This window comes from Callorhinchus milii, unplaced genomic scaffold (assembly GCF_018977255.1).
Source record: "Callorhinchus milii isolate IMCB2004 unplaced genomic scaffold, IMCB_Cmil_1.0 Scaffold5, whole genome shotgun sequence".
NCBI classification, from domain to species: domain Eukaryota; kingdom Metazoa; phylum Chordata; class Chondrichthyes; order Chimaeriformes; family Callorhinchidae; genus Callorhinchus; species Callorhinchus milii.
In genome coordinates this window covers 8,392,651-8,417,033 of record NW_024704746.1, presented here as the reverse complement: position 1 = coordinate 8,417,033, position 24,383 = coordinate 8,392,651, and the positions used below count along the sequence as shown (strand labels likewise).

The 24,383-nt window shown below is 41.9% G+C and overlaps 2 protein-coding genes and 1 non-coding gene across 6 annotated transcripts in view; 2 read left to right on the top strand and 1 right to left on the bottom strand.

Annotated features, from left to right (window-relative positions):
* Positions 1-186: 186 nt before the first annotated feature.
* On the bottom strand, positions 187-9,518 carry LOC103179976 (5'-AMP-activated protein kinase subunit beta-1). The gene is made up of 8 exons (XM_007895541.1): positions 9,426-9,518; positions 6,601-6,845; positions 6,311-6,444; positions 4,389-4,482; positions 3,783-3,897; positions 3,111-3,244; positions 2,102-2,170; positions 187-1,913 (listed from the first exon to the last, which is right to left on the bottom strand). The coding sequence occupies exons 2-8, from the start codon at positions 6,766-6,768 to the stop codon at positions 1,836-1,838; spliced, it is 792 nt and encodes a 263-aa protein (XP_007893732.1). The 5' UTR covers positions 6,769-6,845; positions 9,426-9,518; the 3' UTR covers positions 187-1,835.
* A 3,600-nt stretch (positions 9,519-13,118) lies between these two features.
* The window catches only part of scyl3 (SCY1-like, kinase-like 3), a 32,656-nt gene continuing 21,391 nt past the window's right edge, over positions 13,119-24,383 (top strand). For all 4 annotated transcript variants that reach the window (XR_006085129.1, XR_006085127.1, XR_006085128.1 and 1 more), the window contains exons 1-8: positions 13,119-13,306; positions 17,825-18,010; positions 18,403-18,516; positions 19,458-19,514; positions 20,884-20,986; positions 21,756-21,867; positions 23,076-23,153; positions 23,867-24,006. Coding sequence is in view for 1 of the 4 variants with exons in the window: in XM_007895540.2 (XP_007893731.1) it covers positions 13,142-13,306; positions 17,825-18,010; positions 18,403-18,516; positions 19,458-19,514; positions 20,884-20,986; positions 21,756-21,867; positions 23,076-23,153; positions 23,867-24,006 (955 nt within the window). In the remaining 3 variants the exon portion in view is untranslated. The remainder of the gene's footprint in view (positions 13,307-17,824; positions 18,011-18,402; positions 18,517-19,457; positions 19,515-20,883; positions 20,987-21,755; positions 21,868-23,075; positions 23,154-23,866; positions 24,007-24,383) is intronic.
* trnam-cau lies at positions 22,156-22,227 on the top strand. Its single transcript has one exon. It is a non-coding gene; the product is annotated as a tRNA-Met (tRNA).

Here is a 24,383-nt window from a genome sequence, read left to right as displayed (position 1 = left end):
CATTGGACTCAAAATATTAAATTTTTTTATACCTGCATAAAATACACTTCAACTCCATCCACCATTACTTTGTCAGAGAGAATGATAATTAAATGAGAGATCTATTTTAATTTTGAAATATAATGTGGGGGGAGAGGAGAGCGAGGAAGTCAGAAGTAGGTTTTAATACTAGAATTGAGATCCATATTTTTTGTCAGTTGAGACATTTATTTGTGTTACAATCTTAAGTACACACATCTCTTTGTACATTAAAACACTCCAGACACTATAAAGGCTTAAATATTCATGCAAACACTTGGGAGCAAACATGTCATGAATTCTCCAATGGAAACATATCAGGAGGGAATGTTTGCATCCCATTACAAAGAAGTGCCAGTCAAGCTTCCTGAAACCATTCACATAGCCCTAAGAAAGTTTTGAATCATTTGTTATTCTGCTCCCTGAAAGACAACTTTGATGCAACAAATACTAGCACACGCAAATTGACACAAATCAGCTATTTTTTAAAAAAGGTAACAAGTCCATGTCAATTGTTTTGTGGATGTACTGTGACAAGCTAGTGTCAAATACAGAAATCAGCTTAATATTGCACAATTATACTCAATCTTCTGCTGCTAGTACCTGCTAGCAGGCTAAACAATTGGTCTACAATTCCATCTTCACAAGTTGGTAACCCAAGTCTAGAATGTAATAATTCCCAATCCCAAACCAGTGCTGGATTGAACCATGGGAACTCTTTTAAACGTTTGTTCATTTAGAATTTGGGCTATTGGATCATTTTGCTGTATAAATTAAGACATCAAAACTTAAATGGCACTATCATAGGGTAAAATGGCTGCTTTGCTTTCAATTGAACTTTCAATTGAATTGAATGATAAATATTAGTTTATTAGTTCTGTGGTTATTTTCCAAAAGTTTTGTTTACTAATGGCAGAAACAAATGTAATTTGGCCAGAACAGCTTGGCAACCCCTAGGAAAATTACTTGTTGACCCTCAAACATTCCACTGGCATGATACACTTCAAATGGTCTTTCACAAACCTGAAAAGACTATCAGAATTTGAAGCAGAATTGAAACCTTATTCAAAAGTGATATTTTAACATGGTGTATTCATAAGCCAAATCCTCTACCCAAGCTTTGTGTCAATGGCTTATAGCAATAGCTAACCTACAATTCATTTTCATTTAAAACATGTACCAGCAACATTTTGCTCTCTTCCTGTTTGCTCATTAAAAGCATTTTCAACACATTTGCCTGCAAAACTGATCACAGGTCATACCTATTATTTGAAATGCTGCAGTTCTGTAGTCTTGAAACATTTTGTTCCTTGTGAGCTGAGTCACAGCAATAAACTAAAAGAAAACTGCCTGTATCGTTAAAACACCTCGTGTAACAAGCCGCATGCAAAAACAATACAAGGATTGAGTTTGCAAACAGTGTGTCTTTTTCAAAAAAAATTGAGCGCCCTGTAAAGTGTATTTTACATATCAAACACTCAGCAAGCTACATTTAGGTGTTTAACTGTATAAAAACCCTTTAAACTCTCAAATGTAAACATTTCTTTGCAAAACAGCTCTGTTATGGAGAAAATCCCTTGATTTTACATTTCAAGTGTTCCAAAAAATGCGCCTACACAGTGAGCAATCTGCATAGTTCTAGCTGGTATTATAACATTCAGTGTCAGCCGTGCACCTCAGTTCTGGTAAAGTGCTTGTAGCGATATGTAGAAGGCAACCAATATAGCTACTAAAATTCTAGTGAAGCTCCATCACTGAACTGCCAACCATTGGAGCATTCATCATTTGAGCATGCTGAATAGACAGAGGTTGATAGATCAGATTGGCTTGTAGAGTAATGTAGTGACATATTTCCTCTTGTAACGATGGGTGGCACTAAGAACCATCACACCATCCTAGGGCAGAAAAGCATAGGCACGTTAAAACAATGAATCTAACAAGGATTCTGCAGCTAACTATCATCAATCAACCAAGAAGAGATTTTTACTATGCAGTTTATTTTTATTCACAAATAAAAATTGGAGCTTGGGAAATTTATCTGAAAAGCAAGTTGCATAGAATTTGATACAAATGAAAAACTAACCTTTATGGAGAGTGCGTATAGATGGTTTAGCATTACATGGTTGGGTTCAGGTAACAAGGCCGGATCACACTGGATAAAAGACAACAAGAGTGCGTATTTAGTAGTTTCACATTTATTGCTTACAATAGATAAACACCTGCCATAATTGGACACACAATTGATCCACAACAAAATTCTACAAACTACTCATTAAAATAACAAATAATGAATACCAAATTTGTAATTCTTGTACTTCAGCTCATAGGCCAGTTTAGCTAAAATTGAACCCCAAGTTCAATTCAGTGTAGAATTCCTATTAGAACCCTGTTATAATACAAGTTTGATTATAAGGCAGATGTCCTGTGTAGCAATGCCTGGTCCTGTGCTAAAACCTTCCAGGTCACATCAGTTTATTGCTGATGTTCCTTTGCTTTGCACATGTACAAGAAATGACAATACACAATCTAACCTATTCTTGTAGGATTGGTTATGGATACCTAACCTACGCTTACCAATAGGTTTGTATTTGCATCTTGACTGCACTAAAACCTAATAAGACGAATAGATTAGCTTATGTATTATGAGGCCAGCAGCTTTCTGTACACATGCGCAGCCCATAGAAAGTGATGTCAGTTACAGCCTGATGTCCTGTAAGTTGGCCATTTTTTAAACACACAAAGCCAATTCATAAGTCACCAAAGTTTCTTTCTGAATCTCAGTTGTGAGCTGTAACTCATGTTGCAATTAATGCAGGAAATTCAATTTGTGAATATTCGTATTTTGGACCAAATAAAGAGCAAATTAAAAATGAAAGCACCTATAGTTACTCAAATGCGACTAGGAATGTATCTTGATTTTATATTGACACAGAATATATGATTTGATGGAAAAATAAAGATACGTCCACCTATTTTCTCCCTTTTTAAACACCTGATGAATGTCTTTTTAAATACAGTCAAAATTGATCCAGGAATGGCAGAATTGAGATTCTGGTCATGTCAGCATGACATCTTGTCGTCGATGAACTTACTGAAATGTGTGTGTCCTTATTGAGGATGACCTGGAGCAGATGAGGAGGTAAAATGGGAGGTGCTTTGAAACGCTCTTCAGGTCTCAACACATACAACTCCTGATGGTACAGTCCTGGAGGGGAGCTCGATAAGTCTAAAAACCCAAAACATTATCAGTACAATTAATGAGTGTTCATTAGAACAAAATAGAAGAGAAAATCCATATAAATTAGATGCAGGACATGTTTCTGTGCTGCTGTTCCTAGCTATTTTCTGTCCTACATATTTGTGTCCATCCTTACCAATAGCTAGGTTCCTATTTATCATTGTCAGGATGTGTCTTGATTTCCAGTCTGTATGACTCAGTTCTTAGGAACTAAGAAATGCCTGAAGCTGGACAACTTCATGTCGTATTTTAATAAATCAAATTTGTCCTAAGTTTTTTGTATGTGTCAAAACTTTGATTATTGTTTCCCCATCCCATCATAATTATCAAAAGCACCCAAACATTGCTTGTTAAATGCACAAGAACTTAATGATATCATGATTTATTCAGGGCACAGTAAGGTTAAATAGAATTTCACCCACCTGCACCCAAATATATATTTCTCTTGGTGACTTTTCATTATTAATAATAAAACATCACTTCTCACGCTAAAAGATCATACCATCCACAGCTCCATATCCCTCACCTGATGTATCTGAACACTCCAGCGAGTCCAACTTAAGGGCATCAAACACTTCAAAGTCAGATTTCTTTACTTGAATGACATTGTTGATTGTCCCAAGCTGGCTGGTAGTCACTGGCTGAGATAAAGACATTCAACAAAAGATGACACCTCATTTAAATTAAATTTATCCTAGATTCATCTACCCCTTCCCATTTCCCAGCAGTAACTGCTTATCATCACTGAAGTGGCCAATATGCTCAAACCTTCCACCTCAGTGAAAAACATATACCCCCATTCCGTGTTTATTACTAACATATTACTATTACTGATGAGCACAAGTAAAGAGCATAGAAGTCATTCTATTCTTCCAAAAGTATGAACTAAATTAAAATGTGACTTTTTCTACTTTGCCAGAAATTCTTGGAATTTATTTTTCAGGAAATTTCAGGAAACACCAGGAAATATTCCTTTACCCAGAGGGTAATTCATGGCGGGAACAAGTTAGCAGGAAGCAGGATGGTGGGGGGGTGTGTGTAAGAGGCAAGAGTGCAACCGACTGAGCTAGGCTGACCCCACCATTTAGAGACATATTAAAACAAACAAGACGAAGGAGAATACAGTGGTTACCTCTGATACATCATGTGCCCACTGCCCGTCTACAAAGAACTTGTACTGATGTTCTCCCTCTGGCAGATCCAGGATAGCCACAAAGTCATTATGACTATAAGAGATAGAATTTTCAAGTTATCCCATCTATGTTAAGAGTTGTTTGTCATCAAACTGACAGAATACACAACAACAAATTACATTTGTATCGCGCCTTTCACATCAGGAGGACGTCTCAGGGCTCTGAACAGTTAGGTATTTGGACCCGAGCAGGTGTTCGGGATCAGGAGGGGTGGAAGGCAGGGAGGGTAACCAAAGGTGCATTTGAAGAGGAGAATCTTGAGACGTGCCTCGAGGGAGCAAGGCGAAGAGACTGTGGGATGGAATTCCAAAGGATGGAGGCAACGAGACTAAAGGCCTGCCCGCCGATGGTGGGATGGGACGAGCAGGGGACGTTAAGCAGGCTGGAGCTTGCTAAGCAGATGAAGTGAACATATTGATATAAATAATTGTAATAAAATATACATAGTTATCCTAAAAGTTTATTTTAAGTTTGAAGCACAGGATGACTCAATTTTGTATTTGGGAAATTGTTGGCCACGACACCAGGAAGGATTCCTTTCTTTTTTGAATAATGGCATGGGATGTTTAGTGTCCACTTGAATAGGCAGAAGAGATCTTGTTTTAACATCTTATCTGAAGAACAGGCACACTCTGACAATGACGCACTCCCCTGCTAAGTTTCACTGCAAATGAAAAACATCCAGATACAGTAGTATTTTAAGTTAGCCTTTGTACCATCTTTAAAGACTTGTTGATTTTCTATCTCAAAATCAAACTAGTAGTTTACGAGTCTACATATGTAAACACTTTAGTCATGTAAGCCAAAGCCCTAATGGGTAGGTAGTCCTAGCAGGATAAACGGCCGCAAGTTTGAAACAGTGACAGTAAGCACTTTTCATTATTGAGACCATAGGTCACACCCTCTCAATTGAACGAGTTGCATCAAAATCTGACAATGTCACTAGATACAGTGATACAGCAGATTGGGGTTGTGATGAGGTAGGAGGAATCATTAAACATGCTTCTCCATGAAAATATAATGCAGAAGCTTCCCACCTAAACATTCCCTTCTGGAGCTGTGGGGTATGTGGTCACAAGCACTCCACAAAGGACAGCAAATGTATTTATTTCATATAAATAAAGTACATAAACCTAAATTATTTTCTGAGTAATGTAAAATTAGCACTAAATTTCAATTCTGTCAAGTTACATTTCTCCTGCTTTGGAAAGCTTATTATATTGACTATGGATTGACTCTCAGCCATGCTTCTTATTACCCATTCTCCCCAATAGTGTCAGCTAATAATAGGTCTAAATCAACAAAAGCCAACAATCCTTTAGTACAGAGCCCAACAGATATTTTTAATGTGTCAGTGGATTCCATCTCCGAGGGGTAAGGAAGAGAAAACACAACGCAGCAAGTCTGATCCTATTGTCATTCACGCACACACACTCGTGCACAAAATCCAAATATAAAATACTGAGTAGATACTGTAAACATTCAAACTGTCACCACCCTTTTTTTTGCCAAGTTTCTACCTACATACTCGAACTGTGAAGACATTGACTCTTGCTGGGGAACAGTTCCAACAGTGCCAGAATCCCCTCACGCAGGCAGCCAATCTTCATCTGCCTACCTCAGTGGTGGGCATCAATAAATTATTCAACTGTGGAAGGCTTCACATTGGTGCCCCACCTTATTCTCACCAGTTGTCTACTAGTAAGACATGACTACATGAATATATATGTTGATCCTAAACCAGATTCTACGTGTAATGTGAGAAAGCTTCAATAATGTAAATCTCTCTTGAACAACATTCTAAAGATGTGGTCTGTACTTGATTTTAAGTGAATTATCAGACTAAACTGCACATTTTTACCTTTTAATAAGTGGAATCTTGTTATGCCAATTATTGAAGGATCCAGATATGGAAACTTCTTTTCCTCCACCTGTCCAGCGGATAACAGTGGGACGAGCTTGCTTTGATGATTTTACACTCTCATCCGTGTCAGGCTGCCAGGACACAAATTATTATCAGTAATAAGCTAAAATATCAAAATGCAGATAAAATGACCCAAGAGGGACAAAAATATTTGAAATATAGAGAGTAAAACAAAATATTTTGTTTACGTATTCTCGGCTACAATTAAGAAGCAGAAGTGTTTGTACCTTTGACTCTTGCATGTGAAATATGTTGGGATCATCCGTGCTGTCCACCAAGATTTTAGGCTGTTCATTCTCTTTAGATGATTGCGAGTTTGCTACACTTTCGGAACGGTGTGATTTATGACTTCCATGGCGATCTGCTCCCAAGCGGTCACTGGCAGTATTCCCCATTGTCGTATTAGTACTGTACTGTTTCAAGTACCGCAAACAAACTTGAATATCGTTCACCTCCACAACAACCTTCCTATCTGAGAATGAGAGAAGGCACACAGGTTATATATATTGTAAATCTAAAAAGTGTTAGCTCTTCCAATGGCTCAGCAGGTTTATTCAGTGAGTAGAGGAATCATACCGGCCAGGAAAGGTCCAGGTATGGTAGGTACTACACTGTGCTGAGTTAACTGATCTCAGCCACAATGGTACTAAGGCCACTGTACTTGATTTATATAATAATAATCCTTGCATTTGATATAGCGCTTTTCACGTCTTCTCGACGTCTCAAAGCGCTTCACAGAATATGCTGTAAAGTGAATTGACTGTATATTTGTGGGCGAAACGCGGCAGCCAATTGTGCACAGCAGTGTCCCACAAACAGTCATAGATGAAAATGACCAATTTATTATTGTTTTGTTTTGGAGGAATTATTATTAGGCGTGTGGAGTAAGGAAACTTGCCGAAGGTTTCGCCCTGCTTGGAATTGAACCCAATTGTGTCTCGCTTGCAAGGCGAGTGCTCTAACCACTGAGCTACATAATGCCCAGGTTAAGAACAGGATAATCAGAAAGATTCCTATTTCTGATCACTATTTTAAAAAATCCCTTTGGAAGCTCTCATGTGTCAGGGAGGGTAAAGTGGTTCTCAGCTGTGGCTCCTTCAGGGGTAAGAACACTTGACAGTTAAAAAACAAAATATCCAATTGCACAAGTCAAATACAAAGTGATGTTTGATTGGTCAGCTGGGTGTCTGACACATGAAGAAACCTATCACCGCGATTAAGAGTATCCAACCAGACTTGAGAATTCCACATCACTATCTACGCATGGAAATTTCTGTGTGTCTGGAATGGAATGCACCCTCTCGCCCCCAGAGGGATGCACCCTGTTTATCTAATTCCGGAGAGTACTAGATGCAGGGCAGCGAGAGCCAAGTCTTTGGGAACCCAGAGAGCGTATTAGGATAACTGCTTGAGCTTAACCAGCTTAAACACGCAGCTTGCCATTTAAGAGTACAGAGTGGCATTGCTTCTTGCTGCAAATCGACTAAATAGAGCCATATTTTTTCACCCTGGATGTTGTTCGGTTTGCAATTAATCAAAATAAATGGCTTCCTTTTAAGAAATAAAAGACAAAGGGTCTGACAAGTCCAGATAACAAAAGACTTGGTATTGCTTTTTTAAAAAAAAGGCACCTCACAATAATTCCTAGTGCTGGGCCACAACTGTGTGGCTCATAATCATGCAAATACATCTGCATATGAATGAGGTGAAGGGAGAAATAAACTGCTCTGATCGCCATGGGAACCCCCCCACCACCCCTGGAGAATATCAATATTGTCAGATTCTGTGGGTTTACGCCAAATTAGGGTGCGTTTGTATTCCACAGTGCGTGCTTTGGGTGGGTGCCTAATTTTTAAAATTTTAAAAAGTTAAACATGCAAAACGTGTTTCTCTCGCCCCCCCCCCCCCCCCCAATCCCCAAGATCTTTTCTTACCGCTTCAAAAGAACTAACCTAAATTGGCCAGTCTGCTAGCCAAGCAGGGAATACATTTGTATAGCGCCTTTCATGTTGAGAGGAATGCATATTATTGGGCCTCTTTTGGGGTCCTACTTGGTGAACTTTGGGCTTCAAACATATTTTAATTTCTGGCAAACCCTGGGTACAACCTGACGAGAAAACACCACCGACAGACAGGCAGAAAGAGACAGAGCCACTCGCTGGATGCAACCCGCTCCTTTCCCCCCTCCCTTCTTTTCCCCCTCCTCCATGCCAGCAAGACATTCAAGCTGCAGCGAATCGCATCATCTTCTGACATTTTAAAGAGGAAAAGAGAAGAGCGAGGGCAAGGGAAGGCAGGCACCCGGGAGCAAGTGCAGACCGCAAAATGCGCCGTCTGCAACCAAATACAGGCCGACGAAAACCAGCCTCCTTACCCTGGAAAGAAAACACACAAACAATTTAGTTCCGACCTCTTCCTCCTCCTAAGAATAATGATGATAAATAGAAGCACGTGGGCGCAGTGACAGCTCGCGTTGACAGCGGGGTATCTGTCACACACACTCCTCCCCCCTCCACCCCACCACCAACACCACCAACACCACCGAGGTATTGACTGAAATGAATAATAATAATAATAATCCTTGCACTTGACATAGCCCCTCACCGCGTCAAGTCGTTGAGACGTCTCAAAGCGCTTCGTGCAATGCATCGCAAGGTGAGTTGACTGTGCATTCTGTGGTTAAATTAAAAATTAAAAATTAAAAATTACGTGTGTCGCCCAAAGTCCCCTCAACAACCAGCCCCAGAAGTAGCCCAATATTACGCGTCGCCTCCTGGCGCCCAAGCAGCCGAGTGGCCGATTTCGGCTCGTGCCTCTCCTTCGGAAACTGTTGTCAGAGAAAAAGGTCTTCTGCTTTTTTTTTGGAAAAAAAACACACACGTCTCGCAGGTCTCAAGTCAATGTTTAATTAATGCCTCCTCGCTCAAAAGCCTCGCACCACCGAAAACAATAAAACCCGCCCGAATCGGGCGTGAAACCCGCACAATATTGACGGTGGGGGAGAAAGCTGTGCGTGTGTGTGTGTGTTACCCCACCATTCCCCCGCTCTCACCTGCTCTCCCAGTGCCGTGACCTGTTGCTGTGAGACCGGGTTCCCCTCCCTCTCCCTCTCTCTCTTTCTATCTATCTATCTCCTTCCTTTTCTCTCTCTCTCTCTTTCTTTCTTTCTTTCTTTCTCTCTCTCTCTCTCTCTGCCTCTCGCAGTCTGTCTCTCTTAATGCGCCTCTTTCCAAAAAGCCGGAGAAACAAACGGCTGCTGCTCGCGCACTGACAGTTGAGCTCGAGCCCCGACGGTTGGGCTCGCGCCAGGGGCCGGCCACTGCGCACGCGCGCCTGCCCGCCCCTCTGGCTGGCTGTGCTCTGCGCGCATGCGTGTTCAGACCCCCCCCCAAACACACACACATTCTCTCTCTCTCTCTCCCCCCCCCCCCCCCCCAGTCATGCGCACAGAGCCCGCGGAGTCCCCCCCCCCCCCATTCCCCCCTCCCGAGTGCGGGCGCTCGACATGTCAACCACCGCAACGGCGACGAAGAAGACAAGTCACACTTGCCTAACGCCCTTCACCTCGGAAAGACGTCCCAGGGCGCTGGACAAGTCAAAGGGGTTTTGGACCCCCCCCCCACAACTGGGAGTTGGGCTCAGACGGGGTGGAGGGCAGCGGGGGGGGGGGGGGGTGGGGGGTGTGTGGGAGGTTGTCCCGAAGGCACGGTTGAAAAGGTCTTTAGAACGGGACTTGAAGGAGGCAAGAGAGGGGGTGACTGCCCGACCAACAATGGTGGAGCGAGAAGCGCGGGGGAGCTGAAGCCGGAGGAAACTGACCCATTGGAGGAAACGGACGGGTCGATGTGGGGTTAGGAGGTCCGAGAGATCCTGATGGAGCGGTGACAAACCCGGTTGCATCCAAAGCGTGGCCCTGGGTCTTTCCCCGCCTGTTGACGGTGTTTTCTCATCAGGTTGTACCCAGGGTTTGCCTTTCACGTCCGGAGGACGTCCCAAGGCACTGGACCTTGGGACCATTCCATTCCACCCTCCCCTCTTCCTCCCCACCAACACCACAGCATCGCTCTTTGCAGTCTCATCCCTTCAGCAATGCACCTATAGCAGCTTCCCTGATCCCTGATTCCCACCATGTCTCTACCAACCTCAATTCTTTTTTATATATGTTTTCAGTGCTGTCAAGGTCAGTCCATTTGGAACTCAGACAATTTTTACAATTTTTTTTGCACACACAGAGCACTGGCATAACTGGAATCCGCTGAAATAGATAGTCATGGGGAGGGAGTTATTGGAAATATTGTATGTGATGTCTGTACCGCATACAGGTCTGGAATGACTCATTTTGTTTTGTAAGGAATGGGATAATCCCAATCCCCTAGTTTGCCAAGCAACCAGGAACTGTCAGGCTGCTGGCTAGAGCCGTTTGTCTGTCCGTAGAAGAGATTGCTCCTACAGCAAAAGGTCACCCACAAAATACAACAACTTGCATTTATATAGCGCCCTTCATGTGTCAGAGCGAGTTGTCACTGTGCCACATACTTTTATTATACACAGCCACTCCACTTAACAGTTGTGTCCTGTGAAGCCCTTTGAAACATTTTGACGATGTGATAAGGTGCTGTTTCAAATCAAGGTGATTGTGTTATTATAATCAAATATTAGCTTCACTGTGTGTCTACATTAATATATAGAAAGGCTTCATTTTACTGTTAAATTGATAACCATTTCATTACATTTGTAAGTATGTCACTGCTTTTATCACATCTCAGTACATGGTTTGATCCTTTGTAAGTGTGTACCTTGAAAGCCAGAAGTGTCTGAGTAGATTTTTTTAATATACAGTAATAGCTGATGTAGTTTCACAGAGTGATATTACATAGGCTAAGAGACTGTGTAATGTAGATTGTGATCATTAGAAAATTAATTGTAACTGGACAATAGGTGAAAGAGGCAAGAAGGCAAGATCATGCTTGTATTGAATTCTCCTTTTGGCAAGTCAATGCTGCATACCAGCATGCATGGCTGCTGTAGAAAAATAGATCTGAGAAAGGTCATGCAATACATACAATATTGAACTAAATATGGTTTCAGTCACATGGTTTTTGCGGCTATAAGTAAAAGATACACGCACTGGACTGCAAACTTTTGATAAAGTAACATTTTTAAAGCACTTAAAACATAAACAACAACAACATTTCATTTATAGAGCATCTTTCATGTCAGGAGGATGTCCCAAGGCGCTGTACAGTTGGGTCTGGACCCGAGCATTGGGGGGAAATGGTCAGGATGAGGGGAGGGAAGGGAGGAAACGAGGAGGGGGTAGAGAGTCGAGAGGGGAGCTGAAGGCACGGTCAAAGAGAAAGGTCTTGAGACCGGCCTTGAAGGAGGAAAGGGAGGAGGCGGCGAAGGCACTGGGGGATAGAGTTCCAGAGCCTTGGGGCTGAGAGGCTGAAGGCCCGGCCACCGATGGTAGGGCGGTTGGGGCGGGGGATGTGGAGCAGACCGGAGCCAGAGGAATGGAGGGTACGGGCAGGTAAGTAGGGGGATAGTAGGTCGGAGAGGTAGGAGGGAGCAAGGCTGTGAATGGCCTTGTAGGTGAGGATGAGGATCTTGAATTCGACAAAGAAAAGTGGTCTAACCTTACAATTAGAGCTATGCTGGTTAGAAGTGATGTCAGAAAACATTTCCTTACCCGGGGTTGTAAAAATCTGCAATACACTGATAGAGGCAGAATCAATTTATAATAATACTTTAATCCTGGCATTTGATAAAAGTTCCTTATCATGTTGTTGAGACATCTTAAAGCGCTTCACGGAAATATACTGTAAAGTGGTGCAATTGTGAATTTGGGGGCAAACGCAGCGGCCAAATTTGTGCACAGCAGAATCCTACAAACATCCATAGAGTAAAAGGCAGGGCGGGGAAAATGGAACAGGCCAGTGTCCACCGAGCAGAGAGTGTGGACAGGTTAGTAAGGTGTTAGCGGGTCACAGAGGTAGGGAGGAGCAAGAGTGGGGAGTGCGCCCTGATCTAGTAAACTGCTGGAACGAGCTAGACAGCTTCCAATGTGACTGTTGAACATCAGTGTCAAGATGAATGATCTTGACACTGATGTGAGAGCGGCTGAGGGCTAGGGTGAAGATGGAGGGAAGGGAGGTTGTCCTAAGATAGCTGTCGTAAGGCTTTGGTTCAACAATACCACCACCACCAACACGTCCTGTTGCGGAGTCCTGTAGCTCACTGGTTAGGGAATTCACCTCTCCAGCGAGAGTACCCGAGTTTGATTCCCGGGCGGATCAGGGCGAAACCTTAGGCAAGTTTCCTTACTCCACACACACACACACACACACAATCCTTGTTGTTCGATCGGCAGATCCTTTTTGCGGGTGTAATAATCCCTTAAAAAAAGAATAATTTGGTCACTCAATCCACGACGGCTTTGTGGGACACTGCGGTGCACAAAATGTTAATACGGTTAATTCAGTTTTACAGTGTATCCCGTGAAGCTCTTTGAGACGTTTCGAAAACGTGATAACCGCACTCCCATCAAACGCAAGGATTAGTATTATTATTATCATCATTATTATTATTATGATGGTGCGGCGCATGCGCGGCAAGCGGGCTGTGATTGGCGGATAGGGTTAGGATGACGTATTTCCGGATCACAGGCTCGGAGTCGCTGGTTCCGGTGTCAGGGACACTTGGTGTCGGGCTTCTCTCTCTCTCTCTCTCTCTGACCGTTCGTCCGTCCGTCCGTCCGTCCGGGAGGCCATGGGGTCGGAGAGCAGCGCGGTGAGAAGCTGTCGGCTGGAGGAGCCGCCGCTCACCCTGCCCGCCGGCCTCAGCGTGTACCCCGCCGTGCTGGAGGGCGAGAAGCGGGCCTCCGTGTTCGTGTATCAGCGGGGAAACGAGGACGCCGTCAACAAGGCCGCCAAGGTGATTGGATGGGGGAGAATGAGTGCCCCCCACACACACACACACACACACAAACTAACACTACACCCCACACACACACACACAAACTAACACTACACCACACACACACACATGAACTAACACTACAACCCACACACACACACACACATGAACTAACACTACACCCCACACACACACACACATGAACTAACAATACACCCCACACACACACACACATGAACTAACACTACACCCCACACACACACACAAACTAACACTACACCACACACACACACACATATGAACTAACACTACACCCCCCACACACACACACATGAACTAACACTACACCCCACACACACACACACATGAACTAACACTACACCCCACACACACACACACATGAACTAACACTACACCCCACACACACACACATGAACTAACACTACACCCCACACACACATGAACTAACACTACACCCCACACACACACATGAACTAACACTACACCCCACACACACACACATGAACTAACACTACACCCCACACACACACACATGAACTAACACTACACCCCACACACACACACACACACATGAACTAACACTACAACCCACACACACACATGAACTAACACTACACCACACACACACATGAACTAACACTACAACCCCCCCCCCCCACACACAAACACACACACTTAAACCCCCCACACACACACACACAAATTATCACTACAAACCCCCCACCACAAACACACACACTTAAACCCCCCCCCCACACACACACACGTAACCCCCCCCCACACACACAAACTAACACTACAAACCCCCCGACCACAAGCACACTTAAACTACCCACCCCCCACACACACACGCAATCCCCTATCACACCCATCCTACACCCCATACCACCAAACCCATACCCCTAACCTCCCCTCCTACCACACGCACACATACACGTCCCGGGGCGCTGGACAGTCAGGGTTTTGGGGACTTGAGCAGGTATGGCGGGTGGGAGGCCGGCCGAAGGCACAGTTGAAGAGGGAACTCTTCAGACGGGACTTGAAGGAGGCCACAGAGGGGGTGAGGTGTAGGGATTGCGGGATAGAGTTCCAGAGCGTAGGGCAGAGATGCTGACTGCACGACCACCACACACACCCTTAACCCCAAAACCCCCTCAACCCACATACCTCAGTGCCCCAACCTCTTCCCTCCCACAAACTCCCCCAAATTCACATGCCCCCAGTGACCTCCACATCCCCTGAGCCACACGTTCCCCTTCCCCCATAATTTCCACTCTACACATCTCTGTTACTGACAGGCTGCAATTGTAAATTTTGCTTGGTAAGAGTAGTTTAAATTGAAAACCCACTCAGGCTCGCTTGATTGGTTAACTAATGCTCTGGTATGACATGGTGTTGTTATTACAAGGAGCATGTTTCTGCTTTTAAAATAGAGCACTTCCCTAAACTTCTCAATACAATACAGGCTGTGGCATCACAGGGAACTGTTCAATTTTAAACTGACCTAGATTATGGGTACCAAAGACCAGCCATAAAACTGGCACCTAGCTTTGTTTGAACTTGAACATAATTTAAACACAATGCTGCTCGTAAAACCAGTCCAACAGGATGTTCTTGGAGTTTGTTTATTTTGCTGAACTGAGAAGTCTTAATATTTGTCTTTATTCTACTCCCTTCCTGGAAAAAAGAGAATAAAAGTATTCTTAAAAAGCGATAATCAAGTTTTAAAAGTTACAGTCTAAAATATGAGCATATTGCATTGCTGACCGATTTGGAACAAAACACTTAAAAAGCAATGAAGTTGAATTGTTTTAATAAAGTCATGGGATCCATTTTAAATTGGAATCATGTAGCTCTGTAGCTGACAGGCTTATCTCGCGAACCAAATCACCTGGGTTTGATTCCAGAGTGAAGCAAAACCGTAGGCAAGTTTCCTTACTCCACACGCCTTTCATTACCAAGCAGCAAATAGGAAACCGATTGTTAGTTGATTGTTGGATTGTTTCCTGGGGGTAATAATCCCTCCAAAAATTCAATCCACGACTGTTTGTGGGACACTGCTGTGTGCAATTGGCTGCTGTGCTTTGCCCACAAAATCTACAGTCAATCCATTTTACAATATATTCTATGAAGCGCTTTGAGACATCTCAACTGCATGATAAGGCGCTATATCAAATGCAAGGAATATTATCGAGCAGTTTGTTTATGCTTAATGCAATAGTGCAAGTTTTAGCAGAGTTGGAGCAGAATACAGGCTGACTAATCGTGTCCCAAAATGCTATGAAATGATTTTTTATTTATTTGAAGTTACTTTTTGTTTGATGGGGCTTCCATCATTTATGTTAGTCTCCGCCCCACCCCCTGTCAATTGAATCATAGACACTTGTAATATATCTAGAGCAAAATATTGTTTATCAGTACAGCTGCATCCATTTGTGTGTCAGAAGATTTTAGGATAGTAATTATATTGTTTTGAGAGTGACGGACCTAAAGATTACATTCCATCAGCTCCCACTCAATTTATTTTCAGAATGCAATAGGAGGCACCCAGTTCATAACACAAATATTTGGGCTGCTTTGAGCAGCATCACCCAATTGCATTGACTTATACAAGATCCATCGTGTCTAACTACTATAAACTCAAAAGCGCAACATGGAATTGTGGAAAGTATATGACTATTGTGCTGTGTTTGTTCAAAAAAAGTGGTACTTTTGGTTAACAGCTAGGCAGGATGCTCTGCGCAGAAATGCCATTGTGACTAGTTTGGAATCAGAAAGATTACTGCTTAAAATATTATTGTAGTTCAAGTGGGTGCCGTGAAGAGTTAAATTAGCTCAGAAGTGGGGAGTGTGTTTATTGCAGCTGCAGCTGTTTTGTTGGTGGTTGATGTGAAAGTCCTACATGGTTTTAGTATGAATCAGTTTATGGGTACCATGCTCAATAATGGTCTCAGCTTGTTTAAACCAGCCTTAAAGTAACCATTAGATGGGTGAGGATGTGCAGTTTTGTTCTTTTTTTTAATAAAAGGATAATTCTAAAAGAGGTTTTTCTAATTTATAATTTGCTCAGATATGGTGTTCAGACTGTGAACCAAACCATTGACCAAACCAAACTCGTGGAGTCCTGTAGCTCAGTGGTTAGAGCACTCACTTTGCAAGTGAGAGACCTGAGTTCAATTCCAGGCAGAGGGCGAAACCTTGGGCAAGTTTCGTTACTCCACACGCCTAATAATAATCCCTCCAAAAACCCCAAACAATAATAAATTGGTCAATTTCCAATCTACGACTGTTTGTGGGACACTGCTGTGCGCAATTGGCTGCCGCGTTCGCCCACAAATATACAGTCAATTCACTTTACAGTATATTCTGTGAAGCGCTTTGGGACGTCCTCCCGACGTGAAAAGCGCTATATCAAATGCAAGGATTATTATTATTATTATAATATTAGAATAAACAAAAAGAGAAGAAAAACAACAAATATTTTCCATCACAATTGGTCAGTCACGATGAACCAAGCCATTGTTTCTGCTAATATTAGAATGTAAAAGAGAGGAAAAAAAATTGAAAAAACAATATGTTATCGATACAAGAAACCCAATGGCTAAAGACGTCTTTTGATTCCTTAATTTGATGCCTGTGATTATCAGGGTGCCAATTCCAGAGACAACACTTGCTTTTAGTTTAGTTTGAATCAAGTAGATTGTTTGTCTACTGCTTATGAAGCTTATGAATTTATGAACTTTGACATTGTCATTACAGTAACATAATAGTAAAAATAATCCTTCCATTTGATATAGCGTCTTATCACATCTTTGAGACTTCTCAAAGTACTTCACAAAATATATTGTAAAGTGAATTGACTGTATATTTGGTGGTCAGCCAAATTGCACACAGCAGTGATCCACAAACTGTTGTGGATTGAGTGACCAATTTCTTTTAAAAGGGCTTATTACCCCAAGAAAGCAATCCACCAATCGAATAACATCCAGGTTCCTACTTACTCCTAGGTAAACAGGCATGAGGGGTAAGGAACGTATTGCCCCTCCCTGGAATCAAACCCAGCTGCTCTCACTTGCAAGGCGAGTGCTCTAACCACTGAACTACAAGACTCCACTCCAACATTACTATGGACATGAGTGTAACAGTCAATATTGTTGGTAGTATTGTAACTATTTATTGATCTAATGCAACTTTCCTGTCTTATTAAGTAAACAAGCATTGACTATAAAGTACAAGGTTCACAGGTCCTAATATATAAATTAGGCAACAGAATAAGCTGGTTTCAACAGAATGGTAACTGCATTATTAACAATACTTTCAAACTCAACACTATGTAGTCTGCTGTGTCTACAAGTTTGCTTTCTGTCAAATGTAGTCCAGCAGCTCTGATAGTGTCAGTGAGTGGGTCAAACGATCTGCAGAAGAGACAGGTATTGACTAAATTTGAATCTGGCTGTTAAACTGGGCAAGTATGAAGGCTAGTTTGGCAGTGAGCTAAAACCTATCATATTTCAGCACCTGAAAACCTTGCGCCACCCATGCCTGTTGAGGTTCCTATCCTGCACGGTGGAAGTTGATGGAATCCATCTAGTGACTGAGCGGGTGCAGCCCCTGGAGATGGTGCTCGATGATGTCTCGGCAGATGAAATGTGTGCGGGAATCTTCGATATTCTTCAGGCACTCCTCTTCCTCCATGATCGAGTAAGTGCAAAAGACAACCAAGTTGCAATTCAACTAGCCACAGGAAAGCTGTTGAAAAGTGTCACTTGACTTTGTTAGTGAAAGACCAGTTTGCTGAAGCAGCTACAAGATATTTTGCAATACGACTTCCTTCTCTGTACTTACACTTAATTTTAATGGATTGGTGTGTCATCTCGCTGGCAGTATTTCAGAAATCTATCTCCCTTCCCCCTTCCCAAAGTCTGAAGCTCTACAATAATGTAGCTGGGTGGGTTAGACACAAACCATCATTTGTGTAAGTAGTGGAAATCATTTTACTGTAGATGGGTAACGCTTGGAGAGAACCATCTAGCAGTGCATTTTTCAGCATGAAATACTATTAAGAACACATTTTGGTGTGTTTTGTGTCACAGGGAAAGCTGAGCCACAATAATGTGTGCATCTCCTCTGTGTTTGTGAGTGAGGATGGCCACTGGAAGCTGGGAGGAATGGAGACGATGTGCCAGTTCTCTCAGGCCACACCTGAGGTAAGACCAGTATGTGTACCGTAAGACTTACCTTGAAATTTGCTTTTTGTCATCCCTCCAGAAGTATACCACCACCTTCCCAATTATCTCATTAGCATTTGTATTCAGCACTTAACACCCCTCCTTATTCCTTTGTTTTTGTTACATAAATAAGCTATATATGACTGTCATTTCTGATGGATATTTGTCTATTGTTCTTCATTGCATTACTGGCACTTAATAGGTTTCAACTTTAGTTTTACAGTTCAGTCATAGAAGAAATCTGTGTTAGTCTTTATCTGTTGTTTTGCTGACCAAATGAGAATTCATCGTTTAAAGTATGTGTTTACTTTAAGAGGGGTTATTGATGAGATTCCTTTCTTTTAAAGGATTGCCAATGTGAAAACTATCTCCAAGTTTTACCTAACTGGTTAATGGCAATCTCAGTACCTACAGCTACCACAGCAGCTATTACTTCACTGATGGATTCAACCCTTCTGCAAATAAGCATGTCTTCCTGACATGAAATGCAGTATATAACTTGTGTTAATTTAGGGGAAAAATAGATTATTTCCTCTTATGTAGTCAAACAGTAGGATGTCCTGTTACGTCAGGTATAGGTGCAGACTTTTTTGATTTGACAGCCCCTAAATATTTTGAAGCATTTTATTGACTAAGGGAGTGGGGAGATAATTGACTTACTCTTTATATGAACTTTAAATACCGGTGAACTCAACGAAGGGGATTGAGAAATGGAGTTACTAACCCAAACTGAGCACAAATGACAAAACTGAAGAAACATTCTGGTGATATCTGCTGCTGCACCGATTACTATTTTTGCAATGAACCAAAATATGGTTTGTTTTAATGAGAATGCTGGTTGCTAAACAGTCCTCCAGTTTCTGTTTAATTGCTGCACATTGTGGACAGACTTTTTTAATACTTGCTGCTTGTTTTTGCAGTTCCTCTCCAGCATTAAGTTATTGAGAGAACAAAGTGGCATTTCACCTGAAGAACAGGTATGTTCGCACTTCCTGAGTAACAATATTTGTTTAAAACTTCTTTTAAAGGGGAGGTTTGCATTCATTCTAGAAACTTTATTTGTATGGGAGCCTTGCATCTTTAATTTAATTGAAGCCCATTAATAACTTTTTTTTAAAAAAAGTGAGTAAAATATGGGATTTGTTTTGCAGTTTCTTCCCATGCCAGTTTTTTACCTCCTTTCTTCCCTATTCTCCTCGGGGCAACTTAATTACTTTTCCTTACTTTCTACTGGTATTTCACAAGCCCAAGTGGCATCTGACTCAAGATATAAGTTGCACCTGAGCCAAGTCCTACTCTCGTCACATTCATTCATATGGACTTAGGACAGCGGTCACCAGGTAGAATGGAAGCAAAAACGCCACTAGTGCTGTCATAGAATCATAGAATTTTACAGCACAGAAGGAGGTAATTCTGCTCATCGTGCCTGTGCTGGCTCTTTGAAAGAGCTACCAACTAGTACCACTGCAAATTCTTCCTTTTTAAGTACCTATCAAATTCCCTTTTGAAAGCTATTATAGAATCTGCTTCCACCATCCTTTCAGGCAGTACATTGCAGAATAACAACTCCAGACTGTCCTAGGATTTTTCTTCAAAATGTGTTCTAATAATGTCATATAATGTAGAATGTTGCAACAAATTAATTTACAAGTGTTCTGTTTACAGTCCTGTTCTTTGCTAACAAATTGGCTCACTGGGTAAGATTTGTCAGCTATTCACTATGGTGCTGTACTTGGACTAAACAGACAGTATGGCAGCACATGTGTGGATGCTGGCTTCGTGCCTGCATTTTCCACACAGAACCAGATGTGAAGTGTCGGGAAGCACAGTGTCGAGGAGAAATAATAATAATCCTTGCATTTGGTATAGTGCTTTATCACGTCGGAAGGACAACTCAAAACACTTCACAGGATTTACTGTGAAATACAGTGATTATATTTGTAGGCAAACATGGCAGCATAATTACACCCAACAGTATCCCACAAACAGCCATGAAACGAGAGACCAGTTTATTTAGGGGATTGTTGACTGGGACACCGGGAGAAACTCCCTTCTCTTTTCATCTAGTGCCTTGGGATCCTTAACATCCACCTGAACAGGCAGACTGGACCTCGGTTTAACATGTGAAAGATGATTAGGCACATGTTATTACAGGGTGCTCTCTGGTGCAGTGCCCAAGTGATCCAGTTTAGTGTTGCTATAGCTGTCTAATTTGGGTCTGACTTTTCTGTCAGGAAATTAAGTATGGGAAGGAGGAAGGGGGATGATGTCAAATGGGGGAAGGGGAAATATTTATATTAAAAAGGAGTGAATGCCAAGTTCAGTAAATTGCTATGTTCAATTTAGTCTGCAGGTTTTCAGATTCTGCCAGAGGAGCATGGGCATGCACGTGATGCTTACTCATTCGGAATCATGGTGGGGAAGCTCCTTCCATTGCTAAATGATGTGGGTAAGGGTTTTCATGTTGCATGTTTCAGCGACAACACGTGAAATGTTTATATTCTATATCCTCCCTCCGTGAAAGGTGCTATCTGAATGTAAATTGTCTTGTTTTAACGTAGCCAATGAGTGACCATTGTCTACCAGGGTAGATATATCTATATTAAATATTACAATTAAAAATGACAGTCAATTCACTTTACAATATATCCTGTGAAGCGCTTTGAGACGTCTGGAAGACGTGATAAGGTTCTATATCAAATACAAGTCTTATTATTATATATTAATTGCTTCACAAAGACATTTGTGCTTCAGAATCTATTAAATAATTGTGTGGTGACTTTATCAACCGTGGTAAATTTGGTTGAGGGAGGAAATTTGGTTGAAGTGGTCAACTCGAGCTTGTGTCATATGATTGATAGCATAGCTTCCTTTCCCTTGCTAACATGTGGTAAAAGGTACTCTACACCGTATATTGCAAATGCCTTATTGAACTACATTCTCCAAAATGGATCTGAATGTTCTTGTTTGTAAGCCAAAGCAGCACTATTCGCACCAGTGGATGGAGTCCTGGTCCAGTTAGAGGTACTTCAACTTTGAAAGTTTACAGGAAGAATTCATTGCAGTATATGTGGCAATGTGATGTCCTCTTTGCTGACAATCCATTGACATTGTTTGGATGTTGAAGAGTGTCTTTAGTGTCTGTATTGCATGCGAGCGTAGCCAGGGTCGATTGTAGCAGGATAGAGATTTGTGGTTGAAGTCTCTGCCCTCTGTAGTTGCAGAACATCTGTTGGCGGATTTCCAAGAAACCCTGAACGTGACCCTGCTGAACCCAAATCCTACTGAACGGCCGTCTTTGCAGAGTTTGCTGCCCCATATGTTTTTTAGGTCAGTAAAGATCGCACCCAAGTCCTTCCATTTATTTCACAAAATCCTAGAATGTTACAGCACAGAAGTGGGGTAATAATCCACCTCTGTTAATCCATTCCTAACTCAGCCTCTCAGACCCCCAAAAATGTGGTCACTAAATTCATTGCTGTTTGTCGGACACTGCTGTGCGCAATTGCCTGCTGCGTTTTGTGCACAAAATACACAGTCAATCCACATTACAATATATTCTGTCGAGTGCTTTGAGACATCTCAACAATGTGAAAAGGAGCTATTTCACCTGTATGGAGTCCTGTAGCTCAGTGGTTAGAGCACTCGCCTCATAAGCGAGAGACCTGGGTTTGATTCCCGGCAGGGTGAAACCTTGGGCAAGTTTCCTTACTCCACACGCCTGATAATAATCCCTCAAGAAAAAACAATAATAAATTGGTCATTTTCAATCCACGACTGTTTGTGGGACACTGCAGTGCGCAATTGGCTGCTGCGTTTCGCCCACAAATATACAGTCAATTCACTTTACAGTATATTCTGTGAAGCGCTTTGGGACTTCCAGTAGCCATGAAAAGCACTATATCAAATGCAAGGATTATTATTGCTATGGTTGATTATTACTGTCTCCCCCATTACAGCATTGAGCTGTTTCTTAAATGAGCCAACATGGCCTCAACCACTGTCATGTTAACCTATTATGTTAATTACTTTCTTAAAGAAATACTTCATGGTGTCTGTCCTAAACTTGCCCTTCACCAACTGAACTTTAGTCCTCTTGTCCTCCTGCTTAAAATATTGCTCCAAGTTTACTTTCTGTATATTCCATTAAATGTCTCGTCCAGCTGTATGAAGACCTCCATTTATTAGTGCTCATAGTTAATTGATGCACAGATAATATACGAGACATGTTCTTGAATTATTTTTTTCTTTTAAAATCAGCTAATTATTTGTAGAACTTCTTTCCCAATGTTCAAATTCATTTATGCAATTGGAGCATAAAGGTCCTCAGGAACCCTAGAATATTCTCAAAAGATCAGTTTGATATTTGATCTGTTATTAAATCTGTTTTGATGTTCAGATTAGGGTTGAATTACTGCACTTAAAATAGTGATGATAAATAGCTTCCAAAATAAAGGCGTTTTAATAAGAATAAGACTTTCAAACGTGATGATTTACTGCATGTATCAGACTGTCAATATTATTGTTTTTATCCCCAGGAATGATTTCTTAGAAGTGGTGAATTTCTTGAAAAGTTTGACTTTAAAGACTGAAGAAGAAAAGAATGAGTTTTTCAAGTAGGTATTCTGTTACTGTCTCCTGTCATTATATGGATTCCTGTATAAACCTCAAGGTTTAAGATTCCTGCAAAGGAAACATCAGGACATTATGTTATATATAATTGTTAAGTGACTGTCAGCAGTCTTTTTTGTGTACATGAAAGAAGTTCCAGGAATATAGAAACTTTTGGAGTCTGGCTACTTGTTTCATGCCTCTGATTTACAGGTGTAAGCTGGCTCAGTTGGTTATACTCTTGCCTCTGAATCAGAGTTCATCCTCCATGTCTGGATTTTGAAATCAGTCGTGGCTGACACTCCAATATAGTGCTAGGGGAGCCCTGTGCCATCCTTCAGTTGAGACATCAAACCAAGTTCTTGTCTGATGAACATTAAAGATCCTATGGTAATATTTGAAAAAAGGAGTTTCTTCCATGTCCTGGCCAACAATCCTCGAGTTAAAATTGGTCCTCCACTTTGTGGAACATTAATGGCAAATCGACTGCCATGTTCGCCTACATAATATTCTGCACACTTTACAGTATAATCTATGAAGAGCTTTGGGACATTCTCCCTATAGAAGAGTAGCTGAACCACACCTGTGCAATCATGTTGTACATTGGAAAATAGAGAGCAGTGTCTTTCAGTCAGTCCACTAACCAGGTGGTGGGGAAATAACTTTAGGAAAATGTGAGCAGTTGTACTCTTGCTGACGATCTGCTTTTTTTTAATAGGTTCCTGCTAGATCGGCTTCAGACGCTGCCTGAAGATCTCATGGCCTCTCGTCTCGTACCACAGCTCCTAAATCCACTGGTGTTTGCTGAACCAGTGGCCGTTAAAAGCTTCCTTCCTCACCTTCTCCAGCCAAAGAAAGGTATTTAGTAACAGTATGTGTCTCCTCATAGGTGCCACACCAACACACGCAAGCACTTGGAAGGGACCCTTATTTAAACCCTTATTAAATTCACTTTTGGGATATAGTAGATGGAACCATATTTTGTCTGACTGCTTTAACTCATTTTGGAATGCTTGATGTTGTTGCTGCATGCCCAAAATAGAAAGGGGTTTCACTCCGTCACCTCTTACCTTGACGAGTGCAAATTCATAAAGAAATCCACTCAAGATTCTCCTCGTTCGGGAAGAAAGAATTATTTGATAATAAAAAGCATGTTGAAAGCTGAAAAGTCCGCTTGTTCAAGACCATCTGCTTCAACCGCGCCTTCGGTCACCCTACTACCCCCACTCTCCCTG